The sequence below is a fragment of the Atractosteus spatula genome, chromosome 3 (genome assembly GCF_055471065.1).
Source record: "Atractosteus spatula isolate fAtrSpa1 chromosome 3, fAtrSpa1.hap1, whole genome shotgun sequence".
Taxonomy (NCBI): Eukaryota; Metazoa; Chordata; class Actinopteri; order Semionotiformes; family Lepisosteidae; genus Atractosteus; species Atractosteus spatula.
The window spans coordinates 19,147,813-19,172,654 of NC_142708.1; the positions used below are offsets into that span (position 1 = coordinate 19,147,813).

General features: G+C 36.2%; 1 protein-coding gene across 2 annotated transcripts in view; it reads left to right on the plus strand.

Moving 5' to 3' along the window:
- Positions 1–24,842, plus strand: part of efna5b (ephrin-A5b) — a 109,249-nt gene that overhangs the window by 72,262 nt on the left and 12,145 nt on the right. For both annotated transcript variants that reach the window (XM_088911094.1, XM_088911095.1), the window contains exon 2: positions 17,142–17,434. In XM_088911094.1, the coding sequence (XP_088767220.1) occupies positions 17,142–17,434 (293 nt within the window). The remainder of the gene's footprint in view (positions 1–17,141; positions 17,435–24,842) is intronic.

Here is a 24,842-nt window from a genome sequence, read left to right on the forward strand (position 1 = left end):
TGATTGAGATAAATTGGATCTTCTGTTCTCTGTGAAGACTTGTTTATTTTGAAGAATTGTTATGTTTCTTAAATTAAATTTTCTGAATATTAGCACAGTTGCATATTTTTCTACATCTAAATGATTTATTTATTTTTTAAAAGGTAGGCCATAACTTGAGGCAATTTTATAATGGTCATGGCTGAGTGTTAGGTTAATTATTGTACTAAATACAAATACAAATTTCTTTTACTGTTAACAGGAGCTAATTGATCATGAAGAGGTCCCACTGCAGGGCAGGGTAGAGTTTTGTTAACGTGAGGCCCACAGCACAGCAGTACAAAATGCACTTTCAAGTCTTTGCTGAAGTTCTGTTACTTTTGTGAGACTGAAATTAACCAAATTAGTTTTAAATTCAGTTTGTCCTGAAGACCTGATAATGTATAAGGTATACCTTTGAATGGTTAGTTGACTACTTTTTTATTTTTAATCTGTCCCTGATTTTCACATTGGTTAAGATGACTGTGGTTTCTCTTGAATTAAAACATCTCCTGATCCAAATTCGAACTTGATTCCTTTAAATGTATTGCTCTAAGAGTTTCAACGGTTTGCTTTAAGAATGCAAAAAAGTCATATACTCCAACATTGTAGAAAATACATACAAGAAATTCTGAAGATAGAGGATGAATAGTACCATAGACCTTCAATGTTTATTGAACCATGCATCTTAGCTTAAAATGTGCAAAACCTGTGGAAAAGCTACTTCAAGGGTATATTTGTTCCTTTTTCTACTTTTATGAATGTAATTTCACAGAGCTGAGTTTTCAATGGGTCAGGTACAGTGTGGTATCTGATATATGACAGACCAGTGGTGAACCTCATTACTCATCCTCTTCTATGCAATGCAACTGATTCAATTTGTGCTGTATCCATTTTGCACTCTTGGGTAGTTCACACTCCCTTCTGAACAGCAGGCAATAATGGGAGACATGAAGCAGAAACTGTCAGTGCCCACAGTCTTTTACACTGTGGCATTAGGTCCCTCTTTCATCCACTTTCAGTCTCACTTGCTTTTTTTCCTCCTTTTTTGTACACAATCTCATCAACATGTACAATGTTGCAGCCAAGTCAAAAGTAGCAACACTCTACTAGTACACAAATCTATTCCTTTGCAATGCAATGCGTAGAAAGTTAAATGAGGGGGTGAGAAAAGGCCAGGCATTGTCTGAGAGACAGGAGAGGGCAGTGGCTCAATGTAATCACTTAGTGGATGTAATTCTATTCATGAAACAAACTCACTCTCCCGGCTGGCCTTTCTAAGACCTAGTCTTGGCTGCAGTGAAAATGGTTGCATCTAGATGGCCAGATTATGTGACAGTGATTAGTGTTAGATTGATTCCAGTTCCAGCTACTGGTGCCAAGGTTGTTAAAGGTATCTACGCTTTTATATTTTTCAAATTTCATTGATGGCTTTTATGTTTTCCTGGAGTGCCACTGGTTTAAATAAATGACTCCCCCTTTTCCAGAACCATTAAAATATTTACAGCCTGCATTTCTTAAATGCTCTTAATGGATCCTTGAACGCCTTAACTTTATTTCTGAATATGTCCAGGTTTAGAGTGTGTCTGTTTTTTTGGTCTTTATAAATCAGTTGAGAGACAGCTGTATAAAATAACTGAGTTAACAAGCAAGATGATCTTGAATTATCTGGAGGCGCTGAATGGCATCCGTCCATTTATAAACCTTTCTTAGTTTCTTATTTTTAATATCTGTGGTCAGTAACTCAATGCAGCAGTTTTTACTACGTCTATATATTAACTGTAAACAGCAGGTAAAAACCAGAAGTTATTATTCTTTTTTTTTTGGTAATGCATTATGAGAACAGTATATCCTCCCACATTCTGGTTCATGATATGCAGTTTTAAACTGAATTAGAAGCCCCAGGCCTGGAATTTGTAAGCTTAAAGTCTCATTTAATTGAGCCTCGGTACCATTAGACACTGTCATCACAGCACACCACAAACCAGTCCTGCAATTCATTAGGACCTCTCAATGTGATCTGCCTAGTCAGAAGATAAGTAGCCAGAAATTCTTCCTGAGGTGAATTCCAAAGTGCTTTTAGTGCTCTGATAAGAAGGCTACAGATGGGGGTCTTTTTGTTATTTGACAGCTAGCAGGTCAGTAGAATGGAACCTGAAGCTTTTATCCTGTCAGCTCTTTGTCAGGTTCTGTGGGCCTCTGCTAATGAACTTAATAAGCGCATGTATAGATCATTACTGAGAGTTTCTTAGAAATGGTAGATCACCCCCTACCTTCTTTAGTTTATTTAAAGATTCATTAAATCTAATCAAATTGTAAATGTAAGCTGGGCAACCTCCAAATTTAATTGCAGTTATCTGAGGTCCCATTTTTATCTGTGGTTTACATAATATTTCATTTTTTTTAGTTTATTGTTAACAATGTTTGTATTCATTAATTGAAATTTGAGTGTAACACCATGATTGTCAGTGAAGTGGAATGCAAATCAGAGCAGTTCTCAAATTTGTTTTTTAAATATGGTTACAAGCAGCAATTTGTGATAGTCATTATAATGTTTAATCTTTAACTTTTTGGGTTAGAGGGACAGGAACATACAGTATCTGCTTGGTTTTCTGTGTCCTATGTGTATCTTGGAGAAAGGCAAAACTGGTTCACAGTTACACGTTTTATTCAAAATGATGAAAAAATATTTGTCCAGGTTCTTTAATTGATCTGTTTGTTCATATTAGAATTCCCTTGAAACTCGTTAGCAAATCTATTCAGGTTTATAAATCTCTTTCCAGTTTTCTGCAAAAAGATAGACAAAACAGTTCATTTACTTCCTGTATAAATACAAAACAAAACTTTCCCCCCCCCACCCTACACATGTATTGTAAATTTCCTGATGTTTGTTGTTTTGTAATCGTAGTTGTATTTTAATCTTTCTATGCTTGTATAAACTTCTGTAAAACCTAAAATAACACATTTATTTTTTCTGTACTTTTCTCCCGATGCAAAAAATCCAATGGATTATATCCAAATGAAAGCCAGGTGTTCTTAAGTACAGGTGTGACTAAATAGAGAATTATACTTTCGACACATCTAAAGCCTTTTCCTATGCAGACCCTATAAAAGTAAGTGTTATGCCTTGAAGCGCTCAGCTTGAAGTACAGTCCATTAAATATAAAATGTAGGGAGCAACATCAATACTACGTACAGACAGCCTACCTCACCAACAGTGGGAACAACTGCATTCTAGCTCATCTCTTGTGTTTGGATACTATATGTTCTGGGAAAACAAAGCCTGTTTTCATGTTTTCATGTTTGTTTTTTTAGACTGGCAAGAGGAGATACTGTGGTTAAGGCGGTTGTTTGTTGAAGGGCAAAGAAAACCTCTACCCTGTCAAATCCAGACCTCAACCATGTTAGACGTCAATTAGGAGTAGCTGCTTCTAACCTAAAGTCCTCATGAAGTCATTTAACGTTCTTAGAATTTCTGAAAGAGATCTTTCATGAACAAAAATCATTGATAAAGGCAGTGCATCAGTATTTTTCTAATTCTGTTATATCAATAATTGTTTCCTCACTATAAATTAAACCAACATGGGTTTATGTGGCTAAATCACATTTAGTGTAATTAAATAGAGTGAACATCCACCCATCCATCCATTTTCTAATCACTTTATCCATAACAGGGTTGTGGAGGAGCTGCTGCCTATCCTGGCAAGCAACGAGTCCAAGGAAAGGTACATCCTGGACTAGCGTCCATTGGGCGAAACACACAGACACAGACACACATACACACTCCCAGCAGGTCCAGTGTTCCCAGAAGCCATTTAACCTACCAGAATGTCTTTGGACTGTGGGAGGAAACCGGAACACTTAGAGGAAACCCACACAAACCCAGGAGGAACATACAAACTCCATGCAGATAGTGTGTAGCATGTAAGGGTGTGAACTGTTTGACTACAGAGCACTGAAGTAGAATTTTTTTTAAAATTTGTTTTCTGCAAGTATCATTGAATGATAAATGATTGGCTTATTCTATAACTAAACATGGTGTTACGAACGGAAAGCTTCATACAAGAATATGTTCCCTATTATACTTTATAAACTTTGGCAACTTAGATATGTGATGCACTGCTATAAAATTAATTCTTATTGTGATAAGAAGAGACAGATAACACTTGCATTTGTATGTTTTTGACAGCAGTTTAAAATTAATCAGAAAAAAATTCTTTTGTTTTTACTTTAAAAATTTCAGGCTACGCCATTAAAAAATAGTGCATTAACGATAAAAGGAAATTCCAGTAAGTGCTCGGAGAATGGTACAGATCTTGTAACTTTATTTCTTTTTTTAAGTTACTTCGGAGCAGATACATTTATTGAGTCTTGTGTAGTGGATTGCACTTCATGTTTTTTCTAAGGAAAGTAAATTGATACACAAATATTCATTTAAAACTCCCTCTGGGAGGAAGAAATACATTTTCCACATCCTTGAAGTTAATATTAATTTTGACATTAATAGAACTTTCACGTTCATTGCTATTCTAGTTTATTTGTCTATACATCCATTCACTTGTTGCTATGCATATCTCTGACAGATCACAATAATTCTAAATTATTGCCCAGAGGAGGTTTAAATGACCACTTTTAGATGAATAGGCTCTTTGCCAGCCTTTGCACCAGGGATGAATAAAAGTGACCTTTGACTGCAGGGTCATAATGCTCACACTAGACCCTATTGTTAGAAGTCTATTGCCACCAGCAATGATGTGCTAATTTAGGATGTGAACAATACTTTCTCTTACCATTATTTTTTATCCAGTATAGGTTAAACTTTAGTCTTTCCCTTTTGACAGATGTTAACTGCTGAGCCTGCTTACGTCATTTATTTGAGGTGTAACCATACTTTGGTTTTCATTTGACCTATTTCTTAGTTTCTCCAAGAAAAAAAAAAAAGCTAGAAAATAGTATTTTATAAATTGTTTCAATGAATTGAATCATTAATCTGTTGAAATGTCCAGTTTTAGCTCAGAAGCTTAATGAACCCAGATTTTAAAAATGGAAGAAGAACTTGAAACCTACCATTAATAACTAAACAGCCAAGTGGCACAAGCAAGCAAGCAAACAAACAAAAAAAAACATTCACAAACACATTAAGTAGTACAAAGAAATCCACCAAGCATCACAAAGTTGCAGAATCCTGAATTCAAGTATTCACTGCAGCATAACTGCAACCAGTGGAGCACGTTTTCAGATATTGGTGTCAAAAGGGTAACCACTAAACCATGTGAATCATTTGATGTTGCAACTCTAGTTTAAATATTGTTTCCCTATCACTACTTTATTTAGGTTTCAGTTTATCATTCATGTTGTACAATGTGAGAATAAACAGATCATTAATGCGCAGATGATGTTTGGAGCTCATCAGCAAATGGAAACAGCAGTGGTTTTAATATTTTATTTTTCTGTTTGTTCACATGTGGAACAAATTATTGTTTGGCTGCATTTTCTTCATGCAATAGGAAAGTTTGTTTTACTAAGCTTTTCATATAATTGTATTAAAAATGTGGGTTGCTAATATGCCAGGCACTGTAACTTATTAATGTATAGCTTTATCCTTTTAACTTAAAAAAAACAACATTATTATTATTTTGCTTGTTTTATCTGCATCACATCTTTTTTTCTGCATCGGTGGGTTAAGTAAGGGTTCCTTCAAGGCCAATTCTCACTTTGTATTATAAAAAGAAACAGTTGGCATCTCTTCATGTGGGCGGTGGGGAATTTTTTTCCTCCTTCTAATCAGTGCTATCACAATTAAGGGAGACAATTAGCTGGGTAAGGCCTTGTCTAATTTCTCATGTGGCCCGCAGTATTAGGAGGGCTGATTGCATTTATAAACCTCTTCAGCTTCCCTTCCCATGTAGCCTTGTTGTGAAAATGGCCGAAGAACCTGCACATTGTAGCGCACATTAAGAGCGGGACAGTATATTTTTGCTAGTCCGGCTCGGTGCCACACAAGCAGCTTTGAAGAAGGCAGGGGTTGTGGGAGGGCTACTGCTGGGAAGAGTGAAAACGCCATATAAATCAGGGCTCTGTTGACGGACTCGAGGCTCAGGTTTACTGGGAGGTCAAGGTGATGTTTACAGTATTGGGAGGTTTTCCGTGAGCTGGCGTGTCTGTGGCTGTCGTCTGCCCTCGGCTGAGTGTGACATCTGAATCAAAATCCCACAGATCACTGATTAGCGCATGTTTCATTTAACAAGTGAGATGTAATGTCACTGTTTTGTCTTTTTCATCACACTCTTGCATTTAATGAGCTGCAAATGAAAGCCACTTCATCATCTCTAAACAAAACAGATTGTACTGCCTGAATTAATGTGAAATGCCCCAAGTCTGCGTTGGCTTTAAATCACATACTGTATATTGTCTGAGGTAGACACATACACAGCATGTTTTTCCTTCCCTCTGTGCAGGCATATTGCAGGCCATTGGTTTTATTGGGTTATTCCAGTCAATAGCGTTTTGATTCTCTGTTTTACCTTTTTGTGACATTCTGTAGCACCTAGTATGTGAAGTGTAAAGGGTTCCATTTTCATTAAAGTGGTGACATCATAAATAACACAGCACCATGGCAACCTGCTTCGGAGGTCAGTTGGCAGTGAGGTTTTTAGATTATTAGTTTTCAGTTATGGATTTTACCACTTGGTGAATGACTGCTAGTGAATCTTGCTAGCATGTGGGAGGATGGGTTCATATCATTTTAATGATGTGATGCATGGGCACTTTGTTATTATTGGAGGGACTCAGCTGTTGCTTTCCAGATTTTGTTTGGTTGTTGTTGTGGCAGCATTAACAGAAATAAGGCAAGGCAATGTGTTTTAGGGAATGTATTCTTCTTTTTAATTTCTCAGTGTTATACATCATGTGAAACAAATTACAGTTTCCTCATCTCAGATATCATTTCTGCTTAGGCATGGAATGCATATGTATCCAAGTCTCTGAAGGGCTGGGGAGCCAGGACTGTACTCCTACTTCGGCTCAACCTTTGCATGCAGCTAAGCATGTAGATGTCATTAACTCTTAAATGGGGTAGACTGCAGCAGTGTTTAAAATTCCAAGCAGGGACAGACCCTCTACGTTTTACTGTAATACCATCCTAGCCTTCTGCTCATTAAGAAAGGAGATTTACCCGGAGGTTTAGAGTTGGGAAATAGATTGCAGAACTGAAATATATTTTACCTTTAGGTGTAAAATAGCCTATTATATTACAAGGACTCATTTGTAAAACATGTTTTCGCAGAGACACCTAACACAAATCACATTTCCATCATTTTAGTTGTCAGTAAATCTCCCAATACCCCATGCTTTTAGTGTTTTTGTTCTGTTTGGTGTGTGTTTTTTTTTGCACTAAATGTTTTCTTAGGAAAAAACAGCACTCTGAATTTTCACTTTGGAGTTTACAGCTTTAAAAGACACCGTTTGCTTCAAGGGATGCAGTACTTTAAGTGCCAACCAACACATTTTATTTAATTAACAATGCAATGTAATGTAGCCTGTGTGTTGCAGTAATACATCATTTTACGTTTCAGATGTTTCAAAGGTAGCCCATTATTCATGGAGAGTGGTTAATAAAAAAAACATTAAAATAAAATGGTAGAAATCTTGGCAAGTTCTCGAGATAATAAGATATTTTGTGTTCTGTTTTCAGATTCCCCACATTGTACCACCCAAACATTGACAGTTGTTCAACTTGGCTGTCTGTTAGGACAACATCTGGAGTTTTAGTATTTCTGGGTAGACCTACCACACAAACTGCCGTATAAATGACAGTTGAGAGGAGTTTGATGTGCTTCATCTTCTAGTTTGAATAATGAGCTAGTATGGTGAAGTCGGTGTCTACCAGTATTGCCCTGCGAGTAATATAAAAAATGAATAAAATGACCTCCATCTGCTCACCATATTGTTGGGAATGTTCTTGAAGGCCAAAGCCTTAAATTACCTTTGCTCTGGGGAACCTGAGAGGCATAATTATCTCCAAAAAGTCCTCAGAATGGAAGGAGATTTATCATGTAAAGTAGGCCTCCACAGATGTTCAGTGCTACAGAGTCTTCTGTGTTGGAGAGCAGGTGTAATACAGGTTTGATTATCTGTGCTGTGTGGTAAATTCCCAAAACAGGTGTGCAGGGGGAAGAAAACCTTATGAAATAGTATTTCTGAAACTGGTCAGCCAAATGAGAAAGAGAAACATCTCAGGCAATTACATGCGCAGGCTCTGCTGTCTTTTCTGAATAAGCAGTTTGGTTCACCTGGGAATTGCTTATGCTTCAGAATGCTTTATTTATTTATTTTAATTATATGTAATTTGACTGATTCCATTATAGTTGCATTTTATCTTAGATTTGCTTCTCAGTGGTTGATTTATTTTGAAGATTAACGTAATTCTTTTTGTGAAAGAAACACCCCAAAGATTTGAATTACATTTTTCTTTTTTATGCCACATTCATCTTCTCTTAAACGTTTTAATATTAGAATGTAATCTTTTTGACAGCCTTGGAATGAATGTGCTTTTTTTCTAGTCTATTACAATGTTTTTGGGGAAATGGAAACAACTTTCTTTGACCCAGGTCTGATCATACACAAGCAAATACTAAGAGGCTATTTCATCTTGTTGTGTGTACCATAGTTGGACTCATTTAATGATTTAGGTTATTTTCAAACAGTGGTGGAAGAGAAACAAGAAAGAAAGAAAAGCAACTTAGAGTTGTTGAAGATGGTGATCTGTCACTCTGTTTAACACTGGGAGTCATTGATTCGCCTGAACGGGCAAGATAAATGTGCATAATTAACCCTTTCAATCTTAATGACAAATGAAGGGAGAATTTGCGTTTCCCGATTTCAGCTGTTCTGTTTGTGGGCTGTTCTTGTGGACCCCCCAAAAGGAAAACAGCTCAGAGTTTTTTCCTCATTAGTCACCTTTCAGGTCATGCAGTCTGAGGTCTTTTCTGACCTTTTCATACTCTGCAAATCTGAAAAACAAGACATGTGGCAGTAAGGTCATGAAGCAGAATTCCCTGCGATAAAGAAGCCTTTTCTTTCTTTAAAAGGGGTACTGGATAATATAGGTCTTGGGACTGCATTCCTCTGTGCGCTAGAATTAGCTCTCAAGCTTAGCAAGAACAGACATATGTGAAGCATATGCTGACATTTTGGACAGGGTTGAGTAACCATAGGTCTGTTAAAGTACTGTCTAAATGTTATACAGGTTTTCTGGGGAAGCCAAAAACTGTAGAAACACAGATATTACCTGTTCAGGGACACTATAAAATTTTACTATTTGCACCTGTTTCTAATATTCTGAGCTCCTGGGAGAGGCAGTGAGACTCTTTGTGGAATACCATACATATTTCTTGTTAACTAGGAGTTTGTTTCAGTGATCTTCTCTCCTGGTCATCATGATGTTTAAAAGCTTTTTTCCATAATGCTGACAGTTGTTGGTGTTGTTATAAAATTATTAGGTTGTGCATCAGGTTTAACTCACCTCTTCCAATCCAGTTTCGTTTTTTAAGTAAAGCTTTTAATGAAGTCATTATTTTATAACATTGCCAGCAAAAAGATATTCCTAAACTTTCAGAGGTGGCATAGACGTAATGAAAATGTATATTAAAGTTTAATGACGGGAGATTTTTTTTTTTACTGTGTTATTTTTCTTTTTCCCCTGCTGCAATTATGTCAGTACATGAGAGAATGGCAGAGTAAGAATACGCATTCCATCTACAATTGACTGTGACGGGTATATGGATTGTATTGATCGATAATCACTCCTAGGTCACACTGTATGGACAGAAAGTGCCTTGCATAGGTAATGTGAGGCAGCTTCAAGCTGCAGAATTGTATTTTCACAGTCATCAATGCCAAGACCTGCGCAAAATATATTTCTAAAGACATTACAGTCTCCCTGAGCATTAGGAGGAAAAAACTGATAGAGACATGTGGGAACAGGTGAAAGGACCAAGTACAAAGCTTCTTGCTTACCCTACAGTATGCTGACATGCCACCCAGCACGGCAGTGGCCCCTGCTCACCTCCTCACTTTATCATCTGCACATCTTGGCACAATTGTGCCACTTCAGCTCTGCAGACTCCTCGATGCCTTTACCACAGGGACCGAGACAAGAGAAAGTCATGAAAGTTCAGGACTGGATATCTGTATTTACCTGAAATTAAACTTAATAAGAGAGAATGGGAAACCCGAACCAGGGCCAGAATTCAATCTCCTCTCAAAACTCATGTGTTATTTGCAAGAGAGGCAAATCCTCTACCCAGCTAACCCCCCCCCCCCCCCCCCCCAATCCATTCCAATTGGCAAGCGAGGTACAAGAATAATTAAAGGAAAGAAAAAAAAATTAATGATAAAATACAGCTGATTTGTTTCATATGACACGTGTGTGTGTACTGTATAAACCGAGGTGCTCTAAGCAATCTCTCACAATCAAGGAGTCTGAACAATATCAGGCAGTTGGATCAGATCATTACAATGATTGGTCCTTGGCAATTAATGAAGATTAATTTTCTTTGCAGAAAGCTACAGGATGTGGTAGGCAAGAGTTTTAACTCAATACAGGTGCCTTCACTTTCTGTATCCACAGGACTTCATTCTTACAGAAGAAACTGTATTTTTTTTAAGGAAGAGCAAAACTGTAAATTCCAAAATTTATGTTTTTTTTGTATTTTGTACATTGTTTTAGTAAGGCTGCCACTGAGTGCATATTTATTCCTTATGTGTTTTTTTTTACTGTGTTTGAGAAGTCACTTCAAATAATCTGAGGTATTTTTCCATCAAAGTTATAGAACAGGCTTTGCCTAAAGTGAGTTTGGGTTTTGATAGAAGCAGGCCCGATATATTTCCCTTATGTCATAAAAGTATTGCTGCTTTATTCAAGCGTTGCTTCTCTGGAATCACTGACACAATTTTACCATATAATCTCTGGGATATAAATGAAAATAATTAGAACAATCCTATGTATATTAGTGCTTTCTGTTAAAAAATAACACTTTAACCTTCCTGTGGTAACTTCTGTGACCTTGGAAGAACTGCTGTTTTTACAGCCATAACATAATCTTTTATCTGCTCACTTTGCAAATCACAGATTATGCAGAAAGCTTTGTGTATAGTGAGGTAATCCGCATGAATTTATGTTAAATTTAGATTTTGAAAATCTATGTAGAAAGCAGATCACAGAAAGTGAATCGCATAATGATTTTCTGGGGAGGCTTGTTTCTCATTTCTTTTTGTTGGGTAGTATCCCAAGTGAAGCGTGAAAAATGTACATCTGAGACCGCTTTATGTGTACAAGATATATGAAACTAAACCTGATGTAACTATTACTAGTGGCATTGTTAAAGGTAATGTGACCAGTTTTGAAGCACAATGTATCTTGTCATTTGAAATTAGTGAGAGAAACATGATACTAACAAAAATGATTCTGTCAGCAACATGATATATGTGCAGAGCATGTAATAAGATTATAATCTTAATTGTAATAAGAGTATCATAGTGTCTAATGAAGGTATTTTGTATTAGATTACTACTTTTAAAAACAGGAGAATTCTATTAGATTTAAGTAAAGAAGAAACGGTAGTTTTCAATAGAAAAAATCTCTCAAAACCTAGCAATTGGCATCACATATTTAAAACTCTTATTCAACCTAGAGAACTAAACAGATGAGATATTTTCTTAAGTGGTAAACAGAGCTCCAAAACATTTAAAAGAAGATATGTGAAGTCTACGTACAGTATATAGATATTTATCTGTTTTTTAAAGAGGAGAGGTGTAGCGATTGTGTGCACGTCGTTTAGGATATAGATTTTTCTGCCACATAAGTGCATTTGACACTTGTTTTCTGTAAGAAAATTATGATTATGTATCTCAATCATATTTAAACAGCAGTTTTGCAGCAAAAAGACAGAAAATGCCAGTGTTGCAGGTGCACAGGACAACAAGCAGACGGCAAAATCACATCTCTTTCTCCGACAAGTGTGATAGGTTTTAGCTCTCTCTGCTGTATAACAGTAATTTGGAGGCTGATGAACTCCATTCAGCACAGGGAACGATCCTACTCAGCTGTGTAATTGTAATGGAAATGGGCCAATCAAGACACAGCATTGCCGGCAACCTTTCGGGGGTACTGTTCCAGCATACTGGGCAAAAAAGAGGAGGGTTACAAATAATGGGTGCCTCATTCGCCTGCTCCTTTGGGTTATAATCAACTCGTAATAAATGTCTAAACTTGGGTAGCAAGGACTGCTGATTACAGAGCAGCTTCTAGCTTTCGGTGTGTTTTGACCTCAAGCTCATTCTCAACAGCTGTAGCATAACAAAGACATGTAATTATCATAATTTGACAATTAGCCTGCCATCTACTTCCAGTTTTTAATTAACCCATATAAATTACAAGACAATGAAGGACTTCCTTGCAGAAAATAAAACTTTTTAGCCTGTGTTGCAGGTACTGATGTATGCTGAGGAACAGGAGCAATTTCAGATATAGAAAACTCAGTACGCTGAAGACCGCATTAAGGGGATGATGGGGAGAGGGTCAGTGTGTGACTACTAACATGATATTTAATTATCTTGAAAGACATATTCCTTTTCCTTTTCATGATTGTTCAGAAATGTCATTAGAAATTAGTATTCAGGAAACGGTTTCAAATGGGTGATTGAATAATTTCTTATGCTTAATAAAAAGAGCAGTCTATGACTTTCAATATATACCTTTAATCCAGTAAACTTTGTTCTGAGTGTGTGGTACCTCCATGAATTTTTAGTTCCTTTTTTCAACAAGACCGTTTAAGCAAATTATGGATTATTCCTCTAATTATGATGCAGTGTCAGTAGTATCTAGAGATAACTTGACTGGATTCACACTTATCTAGTAACTGAAAGGAATGGCATTCAACAAATGTGTGACTTTTGAATTCCATTTTGACATGACATTTTGATTCTCTATCCCAAAAGAGTAGTGCTTAATTTGGGGAAAAACCTGTTGTTTTTTTCTTGTTCCGTTTTAGAAATTTTAAAGCTTCTCTTCTTCACTTTTTATAATAACAATATAATATTGCATTATTATATTATTGTGACGAACTGGCATTCTGCCCCGGGTATATCCTGCCTTGCCAGCATAGGCTCCAGCTCCTCAGTGACCATGTATTGATAACATAAGATCACTCTATTGGCCATATACAATTTCTTGTATTAGGAATTTGTCTTTTCGCATACCCCAACTTGCTCTCTATGAGACACACAGACAGGGAGAGAAGCTTATACAGCACCCTTAGAGCAGCTGAGGTTAAGGGCCTTGCTCAGGGGCCCAATGGAATAGGATTCTTCTGCCGACTGCGGGATACAAACCAGCAACCTTCCAGCCACAGGCGCAGATCCTTAGCCACAGAGCCACTGCACTGCCCCGGATAAAGGAGCTAGAAAATACAGTATATGGATGGATGGATCCTTATAGTAATATATTCCCAGTTAGATTATTATATTACCATGATCCCAATAATGTTTGTAACTAATACACATTGATGGAAAGGTTACAGCTGATTTTATAAAAATGCCAGGCGCACAGTGTTTCATCTTTGAGTTAATTTAAAATAATCAAAATTAGTTGATTAAGAATCTGTATAAATACCTGTCCCGAAAGACATGAATTCAATTAACACAAGAGCATCTGATGATGTGACCATGCACTTGAGTAATAAAGATCTCCAGCTTACTACTGACTTGATTGAAGCCAGCCTGAGAGAAGTAGCCTAGAGAATAAGAGGTTCTGCTTCAACAATTAGCAAATTAATCCAGGAGAAACAGGAGACCAGGAAAACAGCTCTGGAACAGGCCATGTCCTGGGCCTACACACCAAACAAGGACAGTTATATCTGTCTGATCTATGAGAAATAACAGATGTACCAACAAAATGACCTGTCATCATGAAAATGATCTGCATGCTTGGAGGCTGTCAGGGGGAACATGTTGCTAGCCAAGAAAGAAAATAACCGTCTTTTGTGGGTCTTGATTACTACTGTGCTCTTCATTGACATGAGGGAAACAAGGTGTGTTGAAATGTCATGCTGAGTGTTTTTCTGTTGTATTGTTCTTCACAACTGGTGAAGTGTCTCACCAGCATCTCAAAACAGCACTTTTGATAAAGATTGAGGGCATACAACACTGCAACACATTGAAGAAGTCCTTGAGCTAACAGTCATTTTGTTCCTGCACTCTAATCCTGAAGTGTCGATTTTCTATCAAGACAATGCAAGACCACAAAAGGTTAGAAAAACCTCTTCTTTTGACCAGATTATTCATTGCTAAAGGTGTTAACTTTTACTGTTACATTGATGACACACACATTAATGTGAAAACTAAGACAGACACAGATTTAGATTATGCGTACAGACTGCTTATCACATCATATAGATTGGAAACATTTTGTGACAGAGGTGATGCATTTGGAACTACCACTTAAACTGCACAACTTGGATATATTTAGAATCGTCATTGATTGCCAAGATGAAGCATTGATGTTCTTCTGGAAAATATTTTTTTTCAGAAACATTACAAGGGTGTCTTTCTTTTCCTGGATAAAATTGCCCATTTTCTAACCATATGTATCTTGTCATACGCTGAGAAACTGTTCAGCGTTTTTATTTTTTCTAGATTAGATTACTTTAATGCTCCAATTGTGGCACACTATAAACAGAATGCTTAACATTCTAGGATTGTAGGCATATCCAAGTTCCACCTGAACTTCACTCCTCTTCTAGCCTCCCTGTATTGGCTCCCAGTGTCCTAATTCCTTTTCATGACCTACAAAGCACTAAACAATAGTCTCTATCTATCCCCAAAGATGTGCTGATCTATTGCATTCCATTCTGCTCTTCACATGCCATTTAAAGATGCATTTCGTCAGGGTACCATTTCCTAACTTTAAATAATAATAGCTGTTTTTTGTTCTGTGTTCCAACATGTCCTTTATATCTATATACTTTTGATTTGTTACTTCTACAATAAGTGCTTTAAGAGGTCTTTGATATGAAAGGTGCTATATAAAAAATACTGTAAGAAAAACTTACATGGGATTGGCATTGGCAATAGATATAAAATCTGTCCAGCTGTTTTCACACCTCACTTATTAATAACCAACTGCTTATTGTCATTCTCTTAAGTCACTGGAGGATTCACTCCTTGGAATTGTGAGACACATTGAGGTAAAAGGGCTAAATATTGCTGAGAGGGAAAACCGAGATGCTGAGCACATACGTGTACAACAAGGTGGGGAAGGCTCGAGGGCACACAACCACAGCATGATTTCCCTTTGTGGAAGCATTCGCAGAGAACAGGGAAAACAGTCTCACATATCAGTCTCAATTTGTGGTTTTGTGTCAGCACTGCATTGGTCTATTAGCAGCTCTTAACTCTCCTCCTTGTGTAGGTGCCAAACCAACGTTCAAACTGGTAATGGAAACATGCCTGATGTAAACGCAGCTTCTGTACCATTTCACCCATTCTCCTGTTGCCTTTTAATATGTAGCCTTAAAGTATGGCAAGTCTGAAGCATGGGTCTGAGTTAAATGTTTGCGTTTTGAGCTAATTTGCAGAAGAAAAGTAAAACCAGAGAACAAATCGACTGTTCCTGTGAAGTAAGCAATAAATACACATACAGTACAGTGCCGGTATTGGGACAGTAAATTCAAACTGCTATTTTTTTTGTGCTTCCCAGCCAAACAATTTTCGTATCGTTGCAAGCCAGACGCATTATCAGATCTCTAACTCATTCTTTTATATGATGTATTTTGTTGCTATTTCATCGGGGGTATGAATAAATCTGAAGGGTTAGTTGGAGAGCCAAAAAAGCGGTCACTAATACTTGGCCAATGTTGTACAATTTATGTTTTCAAAATGAGGTGTCCTAGACACAATATAATTCAGAGAGAGTGTTGCAAAGGACCTCCTCCCCTGTACATCTTGAAAACTCTTGTGTCAGTAAAAACATCTGTGCTGCTGTCTAAGGCCTGCTTTCTCAGCTGGCACTTGTTCAGGGCTGTCAGGATAAGCAGAGTACTGATAATTAATATTGCTGGGACCCTTTTTATCATAATATACAGGGTGTCTCATGACTCTGTGTACTTTGGCGAAAGAATGAAACTACTTTTTAAAAGGGCTGAGATGTACGATGAGTAACCTTTTAGGCACTGTTAAAACCTCTTAAAGCAGTACTAGTTAGGTACTGTTAAAACTGTGACTGTTGCTAATTCAGCCAGTGGGGGTACATTTTCCAGTTGAAAGTGTTTGGTTTAAATGAGTTTATGTACTACTGATGTCAGCACATTTTATTTTCTCCGATTGTAATAGCCAAAGATGGTTGTCTGGTTATTCCTGTGCATTACATAGCAATGTGAGGCTATGTGAGGCTTCAGAAATATGGATAGTGTTATAATGTGTTCATATGTTATAGGTTGTACTTTTATGTATTTATCAGCATGATATTGCTTCAGGAAAATGACCCCTTCATAAAGCTAAGTCTATAACTATCTTGTGTCCCTTGAGATATATAAATATGCTCTGTATCTTAAAGGTAATTTTCTGAGTAGAATTCTCTGATAAAACCTTACCAGAGTGTTCATCCATTTTTATTACTATGCTAATGTTAAGATACTGTATATTTGAGAGAGCATTCTGTCACCAGAGAGATACATGTTTAAGCAGTCTCTCACCACTTTTGACTGTGGGTGATCAACATCTGGTATGGTTTGGAAATAAAAATAGCATTCTTTTATAGATTCATACACCCACTACTCTATTTAGAAAAACCAAATCTTTTAAGTTATTATGACAAAGATTTAACATTTTCATGCATTCTCTTGAAGTATAAAGAGGGGTAATGTACATTTAAAGACATTTACAGAATTTGGAAAAATTAAGCACTATTTATAGCTATGTAATGCGAACACACAAGATGAATACTTAATCGATATATGATGTCATGCATGTTTTCCATCGTATCAGTTAACAAAATCATATCTGTGAAGTAACACATTTTATCAAACAACAGCGATTTATTGAACGAAAATGTTTGTGTCTCACAGGTTCCACAGAGGAGACTACCACATCGACGTGTGTATAAATGACTACTTGGATGTGTTTTGTCCTCATTATGAAGATTCAGTACCGGAAGACAAGACAGAGCGCTACGTTCTCTACATGGTGAACTACGATGGATACAGTACGTGCGATCACACTGCCAAAGGTTTCAAGAGATGGGAGTGCAACCGCCCTCACTCCCCCAATGGACCACTCAAGTTTTCAGAAAAGTTCCAGCTCTTCACACCCTTCTCTTTGGGATTTGAATTCCGACCAGGCAGAGAATATTATTATATCTGTGAGTATGTTTTGCTTCTTACTCTGAGATGAGGGAAAAAAGAGAGTCCAAAGGAAAGTTATCTAGTTGTTTAACATCTTTGGGAAAGGCACACAAACAAAAAGAGGTCTATGGAAATAATAGTGGCACTGACACTTCTAGAATTATCCTTAACTGTTATATGTTTCAGCATTGTTTTCCTTTTGCACGTTGCTCTATAAATTGCATCTAAACCAACATTTTACAGTGAGTCATGGTCACAAGAGGTTGGGAGGAGAGTAAAGAAGATCAAAAGCACTTTTGCAGTGCTTCTGAATTAAGATGAAAATCACACATAACTATCAGGCACCGTATTTTCCATTTGCTAATAAACCTTAGCAGTCTAAGAACTTAAAACAATTAAATATTAATGAAGTGATAGGTTCTAATAAATAATGTAAGGTGAGTGTGGATGATATTAAATATGGTACAAACTGCATGCTTCAATTTTCATTGATTTTTAGTTCTAAAAATATGTTAAGGGCAGATGAGGAGAACTCTGTGTAATGTTTGGTTCATGTATAAGAATTGTATGTATTGTCATGTATAAGAATAGGTAAATATGACACACATATTATCCAAGCTCATAGATAAAGAAATTATTCACTTAAGCTCTCAGTAGTACTTTATAGACCTAAAATATTCTCCACTAATCTAAGTTAAAGCTCAATTGATCCTCTTTAACAACAATTCAGCTTTCATCCATTAAGTCAAACTAAAAACAGAGCAATATTATTTAATGTGTATGGTATGAAGGTTAACTTGACAAGAGGTGAGGGATTTCAGACTTTTTTTAGTAGTTTATTTTCACCCTGTTCAGCTGGGGAATAAGATTTGAAAACCCCACCATTAACCTTTCAGCCAAGATCTGATCAGCATAAACTCTACTATTTCTTTGACAGCAGCTGCTTCATTCAACACAAGGGCCTTCAATAGAAATCTCACTTCTGATAAGCAGTTCGTAAACATCTCCTGAGGGCTTTGGAAGGAAATCAAAGTGTTGCCATAGCTGAATGTAAGCTTGCTTTGTGGTAACATGGGGCACACAAGGAAGGTGACCTTTAAGATATTGCTGCTTGAAACTGTAGTGGAGAAAATATAATCTTGGTGTCAGATAGAATTCAGAACCAACCTGCTGGGAGCTTCACACCCAGCTGTTGGAGGACTGGATGACTTCAGAACCCACGTAGCTACATTTTAAACTTGTTTTTTGTTCATTAGTGAGTCGTCAGAGAGAAAAGAGGTAAAAAAAAGTTAAGACATGAATAAAAGCAACAGATTAGAAAATAAATAAATTTAAGATACCAGTTTTATTGTCAAATTGGAACCCTAAGTGAACCAAAAGAAGAAAAATTTAAATGATCTTCCCTTGGTTACTATTGATCTACGAGAGAAATAAATGTCTCCTATGCTTCATCATGCTGATAATTTTTTCCTTCCACTTGTTCTGAATAATGGAACATCTTTAATAAAGGAAGGAAAGGCTTTTTGTAATTTCTCAGTACTCTGGTTTTATTGCAACTTTTTTTTAAATACAGACTAGTCACCCTAATATAAAGGTGCATAAAAGAAAAAAAGAGAGCAATATAAATCTTAATTCTTCTAAATTCATTTTATCATCAAATATTTTAATCTTCGTAATCAGCATTTTAATCATTTACTTGTTTGTTTGTTTATAACATTTGGATTGTTGTTTGTTTATTCTAGGCAGCACAGTGGTACAGTGGTTAGCATTGTTACTTCACAGCGCTGGGGTCCTGGGTTCAATACCTGGCGTGCTATCTGTCTGGAGTTTGTATGTTCTCCCTATGTTTGCATGGGTTTCCTCCTGTAGTCCAAAAACTTACTGTTAAGTTAATTGGATTCTAGGAAAACTGGCCCTGGTGTGAGTGTGTGTGTGTCGTTGTGTGCACTATGACAGACTGGCATCCCATCCAGGGTGTACCCTGCCTAATGCCTGTTGCTTACCAGGATAGGCTCCAGCTCCCCTGTGACCCTGTACAGGATTAAACTATTAGAAAATGTATGGTTAGTCTGTTTTTCCTAGTCTGTATACATATGCACCTATGCATTATGCACCTTTCAGTATGCAGAAACCCTATATTCAACACATTGTATATAAAGCTTTATTTGACCATGAGTAACACTAATTCCATTAGTATTTGGTTTATGTTTTGATAGTTTTTGAAATACTCCAGAAAACTAATTATTACCTGTGTATGAATTCTCGTATGCCAGCGATTTTATATATCCTTACGAAGAATGTACTGACCTTAACTTCTTTTCTTCGTATTTTCCTCTTTACCATCTCAACATAATTATATGTGACATGTCAGATATTTATCTTAATTATTTTTTATTAATCATCTTACTTTATGAAGGACGTTGATCAAATTTATACAATACGTCCAATATATTAGATGATACTGTATATGTTCAGTGTAGGCTTAGTCTTGGTAAAACTATTAATTTATATAAAACAAACTTTGTGAACTGCAGTTAGAGTTTTTTAAGCAGATGAGAATGTGTCTTTTTCTAATTGATGATAACCCTTGGATTATCACCAGCAACACTTCAGCTCTAGGGCAGGTTGCCTTAATACGATTTATTACGTGTTGGGAGATGTTGATCTAGAAATTATAAATGCACCGTAACACAGTTAAGCAGACCTTTTTAGCTAACTTTTGTGGGTTTGATATCATTGAATTATTTTATTTTAGTATTAAAGTAATTCATAGTTTGGCATGTAGACTAATTTTCTTCTCCATAATCAGAAGTCAATATTCCGGTTAGCAGAGTGTTTAAAATTAATACCATTAAGGGGTTTCTGACTGAGTCTTAGTTTTGCATATTTCATCTTACAGTATAAACCAAACAAATCTGCTCTGTGCATATAATACAAAATTAAAGAGTAAGAAGTATACATCCTTAGTGTTTCATTAGTTGCCTTTAAGTTAAATTTTTTGTAAAATACTTTACATATTGACATGGAACTATATGCACACACACACACATATATAGTGTGCATTACTGTCCCACCACAGGTTTTTGAATATTTCAGGGATGAAATTATATGTTTAATATATGGTATTAAAGGATCAACTTGGAATGGTCTTATGTGCTTCACTATCCACGGTTCTGTGGAGATTAATGACATCATTTTTTCTCTTGTAGAAAAAGGTAACTTCTTTGGTTTTCTATTTTTCAGATAAGAAATTCATATAAAGAATGGGATGCTCAGACTGTCACTATTATTTTATGAACTGGTTTCTGCCAGTGACTTTGTTTTATGGAAGTGTGAGATGACAGATGATCTGTCCTTTATTCCAAGCGGGTACTCTGCACAAGTGATGAAAAAGTGATAGAAACAAAGAAGGGTTTAATTACTTAGTCCCATGAAAAGAAAGAGAACAACTGTAGATCAATATCCTGTGGCAAGAGCAAAAGGTATCACTCAGGGGCTGCAGTTCAAGGAAATGTGCATTGCACACTAAAATACAAAGCAAGGCACCCACACTCAAAATTTAAAATCACGTTGCCAACATTTTGTATTTGTCCAGGTGACAAAATGTTTGGTAGCTGGAGCTGTAGTTCCTTGCCTTCAGAATTGGAAATACAAATCAGGTCTTCAGCCAATTTAAAAATGTGCGTATTGACACCATAAATCTGTTCAGCTTCTGTGACAAGAATAAGAAGAAAGGCACTGCTGCTAGTATTGCATAAATCACTTATTTATTTTTAATGTAATATTGTTGTATTTCTGTTATACGTACATTTAAATCTAGAATCCATATTCAAGAACGGAGCTGCATCAGCTTGTTAACATTCATGCAGATTCTGTTTTAATGTGGTAAATACTCTATTTTCAGCTTCCATGTAGATACATAAACTGTTTACTTACTGTAAACAGATTGGCAGTAAGCTGAAAGATGGTTTTTGGCTCAGATAAAGAATATATAAACAGAATTTGGTAAGTCTCAAATTATGAAGAGATTTATATTGGTTGTTCTGTATTACATTGTATTCAGAAATTCTGAAAAAAGTATTGCTGTGGATGAAACCCGTTGAGGAACTTTCAACAGGTCTTGTTAGACTAACCTAATCATCTTATTAGTTTTCAAGTAGCATTTATGTAAGTCTGGGGGGAAAAAGATTATGTATAAAGGGGAAGGGTGATTAAGAATATCTTTGGCTCTCTTAACTTTGTATACCCACCACTGACAGCAAAACCTTTATTACAGCCTTTAGATAAAGATTAAGCACACTAACTATTCTTTTCAAGAAAATATAGCTTGATGATGTGTTCCAGTTCAATGCAGGGTGTCAGTATAAGGCTGATTTGTTGTCTTTTTGATAAAATTACGTGGAAGAAGCAGGAGCCTGGTGTAATTCATTTGAACAACAGAAACAGGTTAATCAACAAAAGGGAGCACAGGATAAAATCAAATTGAGACCATATTTCTTCATTTTTTGGCAGCCCAGGCTTTCAGCTTGAAAAAGGCAAATTGTCCATCTAGCTGACGAGGCAGTGCATGCAGCATGATTTCTTATCTAGCCAACATTTTTTTTTCTTTTCTGTGCAAATGCAAAATTTACTGCCCCCAGGAAAATGCGGGAAGCCATTTAATATTCTGCACATCTGCAAGCAATTCACTGGAATACTGTATTAGCTGTCTATGAATAATGGTAAAGAGTGTGTTTGGAGCTGACAGGAATTGTTAAAAAAGGGGGTGAGAAAGGTTAGGGTGAAGGCCTCTGGGTCGAAGAGCAATATGCATTAGAAGGCTTAAGTGAACTTTTAGATTCTGAAATGCTTAAGGCAGCATATTTTCCTAATATGAGGAATCTGAGGCCTGATTTTAATCAAACATGCTGGAAATCCAATATCGGGAGGGCTTTTATGAAAAAAGTCTTATTTTCTGTGAAATGGAATTGTGGTAATCTTGAATGAGAACTGGAAGTCCATACTTACTATTCTGTCTGGGATAAGCTTGGCTTAAAACCGAGAATGCATTTACTGGCTAGATTTACGCTTACACAATAGATCGCTTAACTTATCTGTATAAATCAGGGCCATTGCATTTCTGTGAATTTATACCACCAAATCATTCTCTTACATAGAAAGTAAATTATAAATAATGAAAAGGAATGGCTGTAATAATGCTGTATGTTATTAGATCTGCTGTTTTATACAAATTAGATAATTATTAACAAATGTGGTTAGTAGTCAAAATATGTTAGCTTTTATTTTGTTTAAATATGTCCAAGTGGCATATAATACTGGGTAACAGGTCTATCCTCCTTTCCTTAAGTCATTGTATTTCCCTACCTGTGTGCCACCATTAAATTAAATAGCTCTCATCTTGGGCTCTTGTCCAAGACAGTATGCTACAAAAATGTTAGGCTGAATGACTCCCTAGGGACCTGTATTGACTGCTTGAGACAAACTCATGTAATATCTACTAATGGCAGGCATGAGAATCCCTAAACTCGTAAGTAGTGTAAAAATAAATATCACTTCTTGTCCAGTCCAGAAAAAGTGAAGCATGAAATATGATGCCCGTTGACAGAAAAATGTTCAGATTATTTGCTCTCACTTTTGACCATCAACATTACATTACATTCTTTTACAGCTCTGCTTATGTTTCAGTTTTACGATGTCTGTTAGGCAGAACAAATTTCAGAGTATATATTTAGTACACTTATAAATTGGTTTCGTACTGTAATGTCCTGCTAGGAAGTGACACTTGAAAAGTTTAATTTGCAATTTAAAGGGGAAAAAAAGCCATATGAAGGTGTTTCTAAGTGAAGGAGCAGTTTCTTATTTTATGTTACAAAAAAGCATCTTTAAGCACATTCCCAGCAGATTCCTTTCCTACTTCCATTCATTACTTCTTTTTGTACTGAACCTAGCACATCACACAAACAGACTACAGTGTTTTCTTATGCAAGCTTCCATTGTGATGTATGCATAATGAATTCATGGTGGAGACTTGGGTTTTTACAGCCCTTCACACAGCTGTGTCCCCTGTCCCCCACTGTGCTGGAGGAATACACTGGCCATTTGTTGGCCAGTTCATATTTCACACTGGAGGGAAAAGAAGGCAGGGAGCAGACAGCAAGAGGCAGTTTATCTGCCACAGAGCTTGCATCCCTTGACTTTTCATGGGTGTACAGCATCTGCTTAATGATCTCCTTCAAGGCCATTTCCCGTCTCCTGACAAAGGTTATTTGATGTCAGGATTTTGTCTTGGAAGAAAAAAAAGAATGTGCTGCTGGTATCAGGTTCTGTGCGACTTAGCCCAGTTCTGTTTCAAATCAGCTTCAGAATTTGTTCCAAACCAGACAGGCTTGCTGAATGAGACAGAGGTAATTAAAAGAATCAAAGTACATATGCTTGGGGAACATTATTAAGGGTTCACAAACTTAAAGTATACAAAGCATTTAAGCAATTTAATTTAACATCATCCTGTTCTACAAACTACTGGATCAAAGAAAAGAATAGCTTGATTGATACCAGCTGTGAGAATGCATAACAGGAATACATAGAAGTCTTCTGAGGTTAGATTGGACAAAAGATTCCAGAGCTGAACATATAGTCAAAGATAGATTAGCATGAAGATAAAGTTAGAAATGTAACATTGGAAAGGTGTCAGCACCTGTGATTAGTACCAACATTCTAATGTGGGAAAAAATGGTCAGTGAAAAACATTTAAAATTATTTCACAAAAATGTTTTAAAGTTCAATACAAACAACCCCAGCTGTAGAAACTATTGAACTGGTATCAAGATTCATACCAGTAGTAATAAAAAATGTTTTCATATACTTTTAATAAATACATTTAAATACTTTAATATTTTCTCTGCTTTCTGTTTTTCTGTTAGTCTTAGCTTTTGTAGTTACTTCAAGGATTGTGTTATCCTCTATGCAGAATGTCAGTGTTTTCTGTCCTGGTAATACATTACAGAAAATCTACTTACATATAAAAATTAAAGAGCAATATTTTTGCTGTTTTTTTTAAATGTTTCTATTTGTTTTGGTTTAAATGTGACTAGAAAAAATCCACACACAACCACATCCCAATGATTGGGTAATTCTCATATAGTTTTAATTCAGTTGCAGAAATAATGCCCTATGAATGGATGTGTATTATATTGACTGCAGATCTTGCAGTTTTAAGAAACAAAATGACTTTTTTGGATAGAGAGAAAGGTCAAATGTTAGGACAAAAAAATATATAATATAACATAAAATATAGCTTACAAAAAAAGAGCTTCTTTTGTATTGAAATCTTTTGTTTAGCTGTTTCATAGCAAGCATTTTAGAATTTATTTAAAGCTCATTCTGTTTAATGTCTGGGGACAATCCATGGTCAAATAACACACCTCT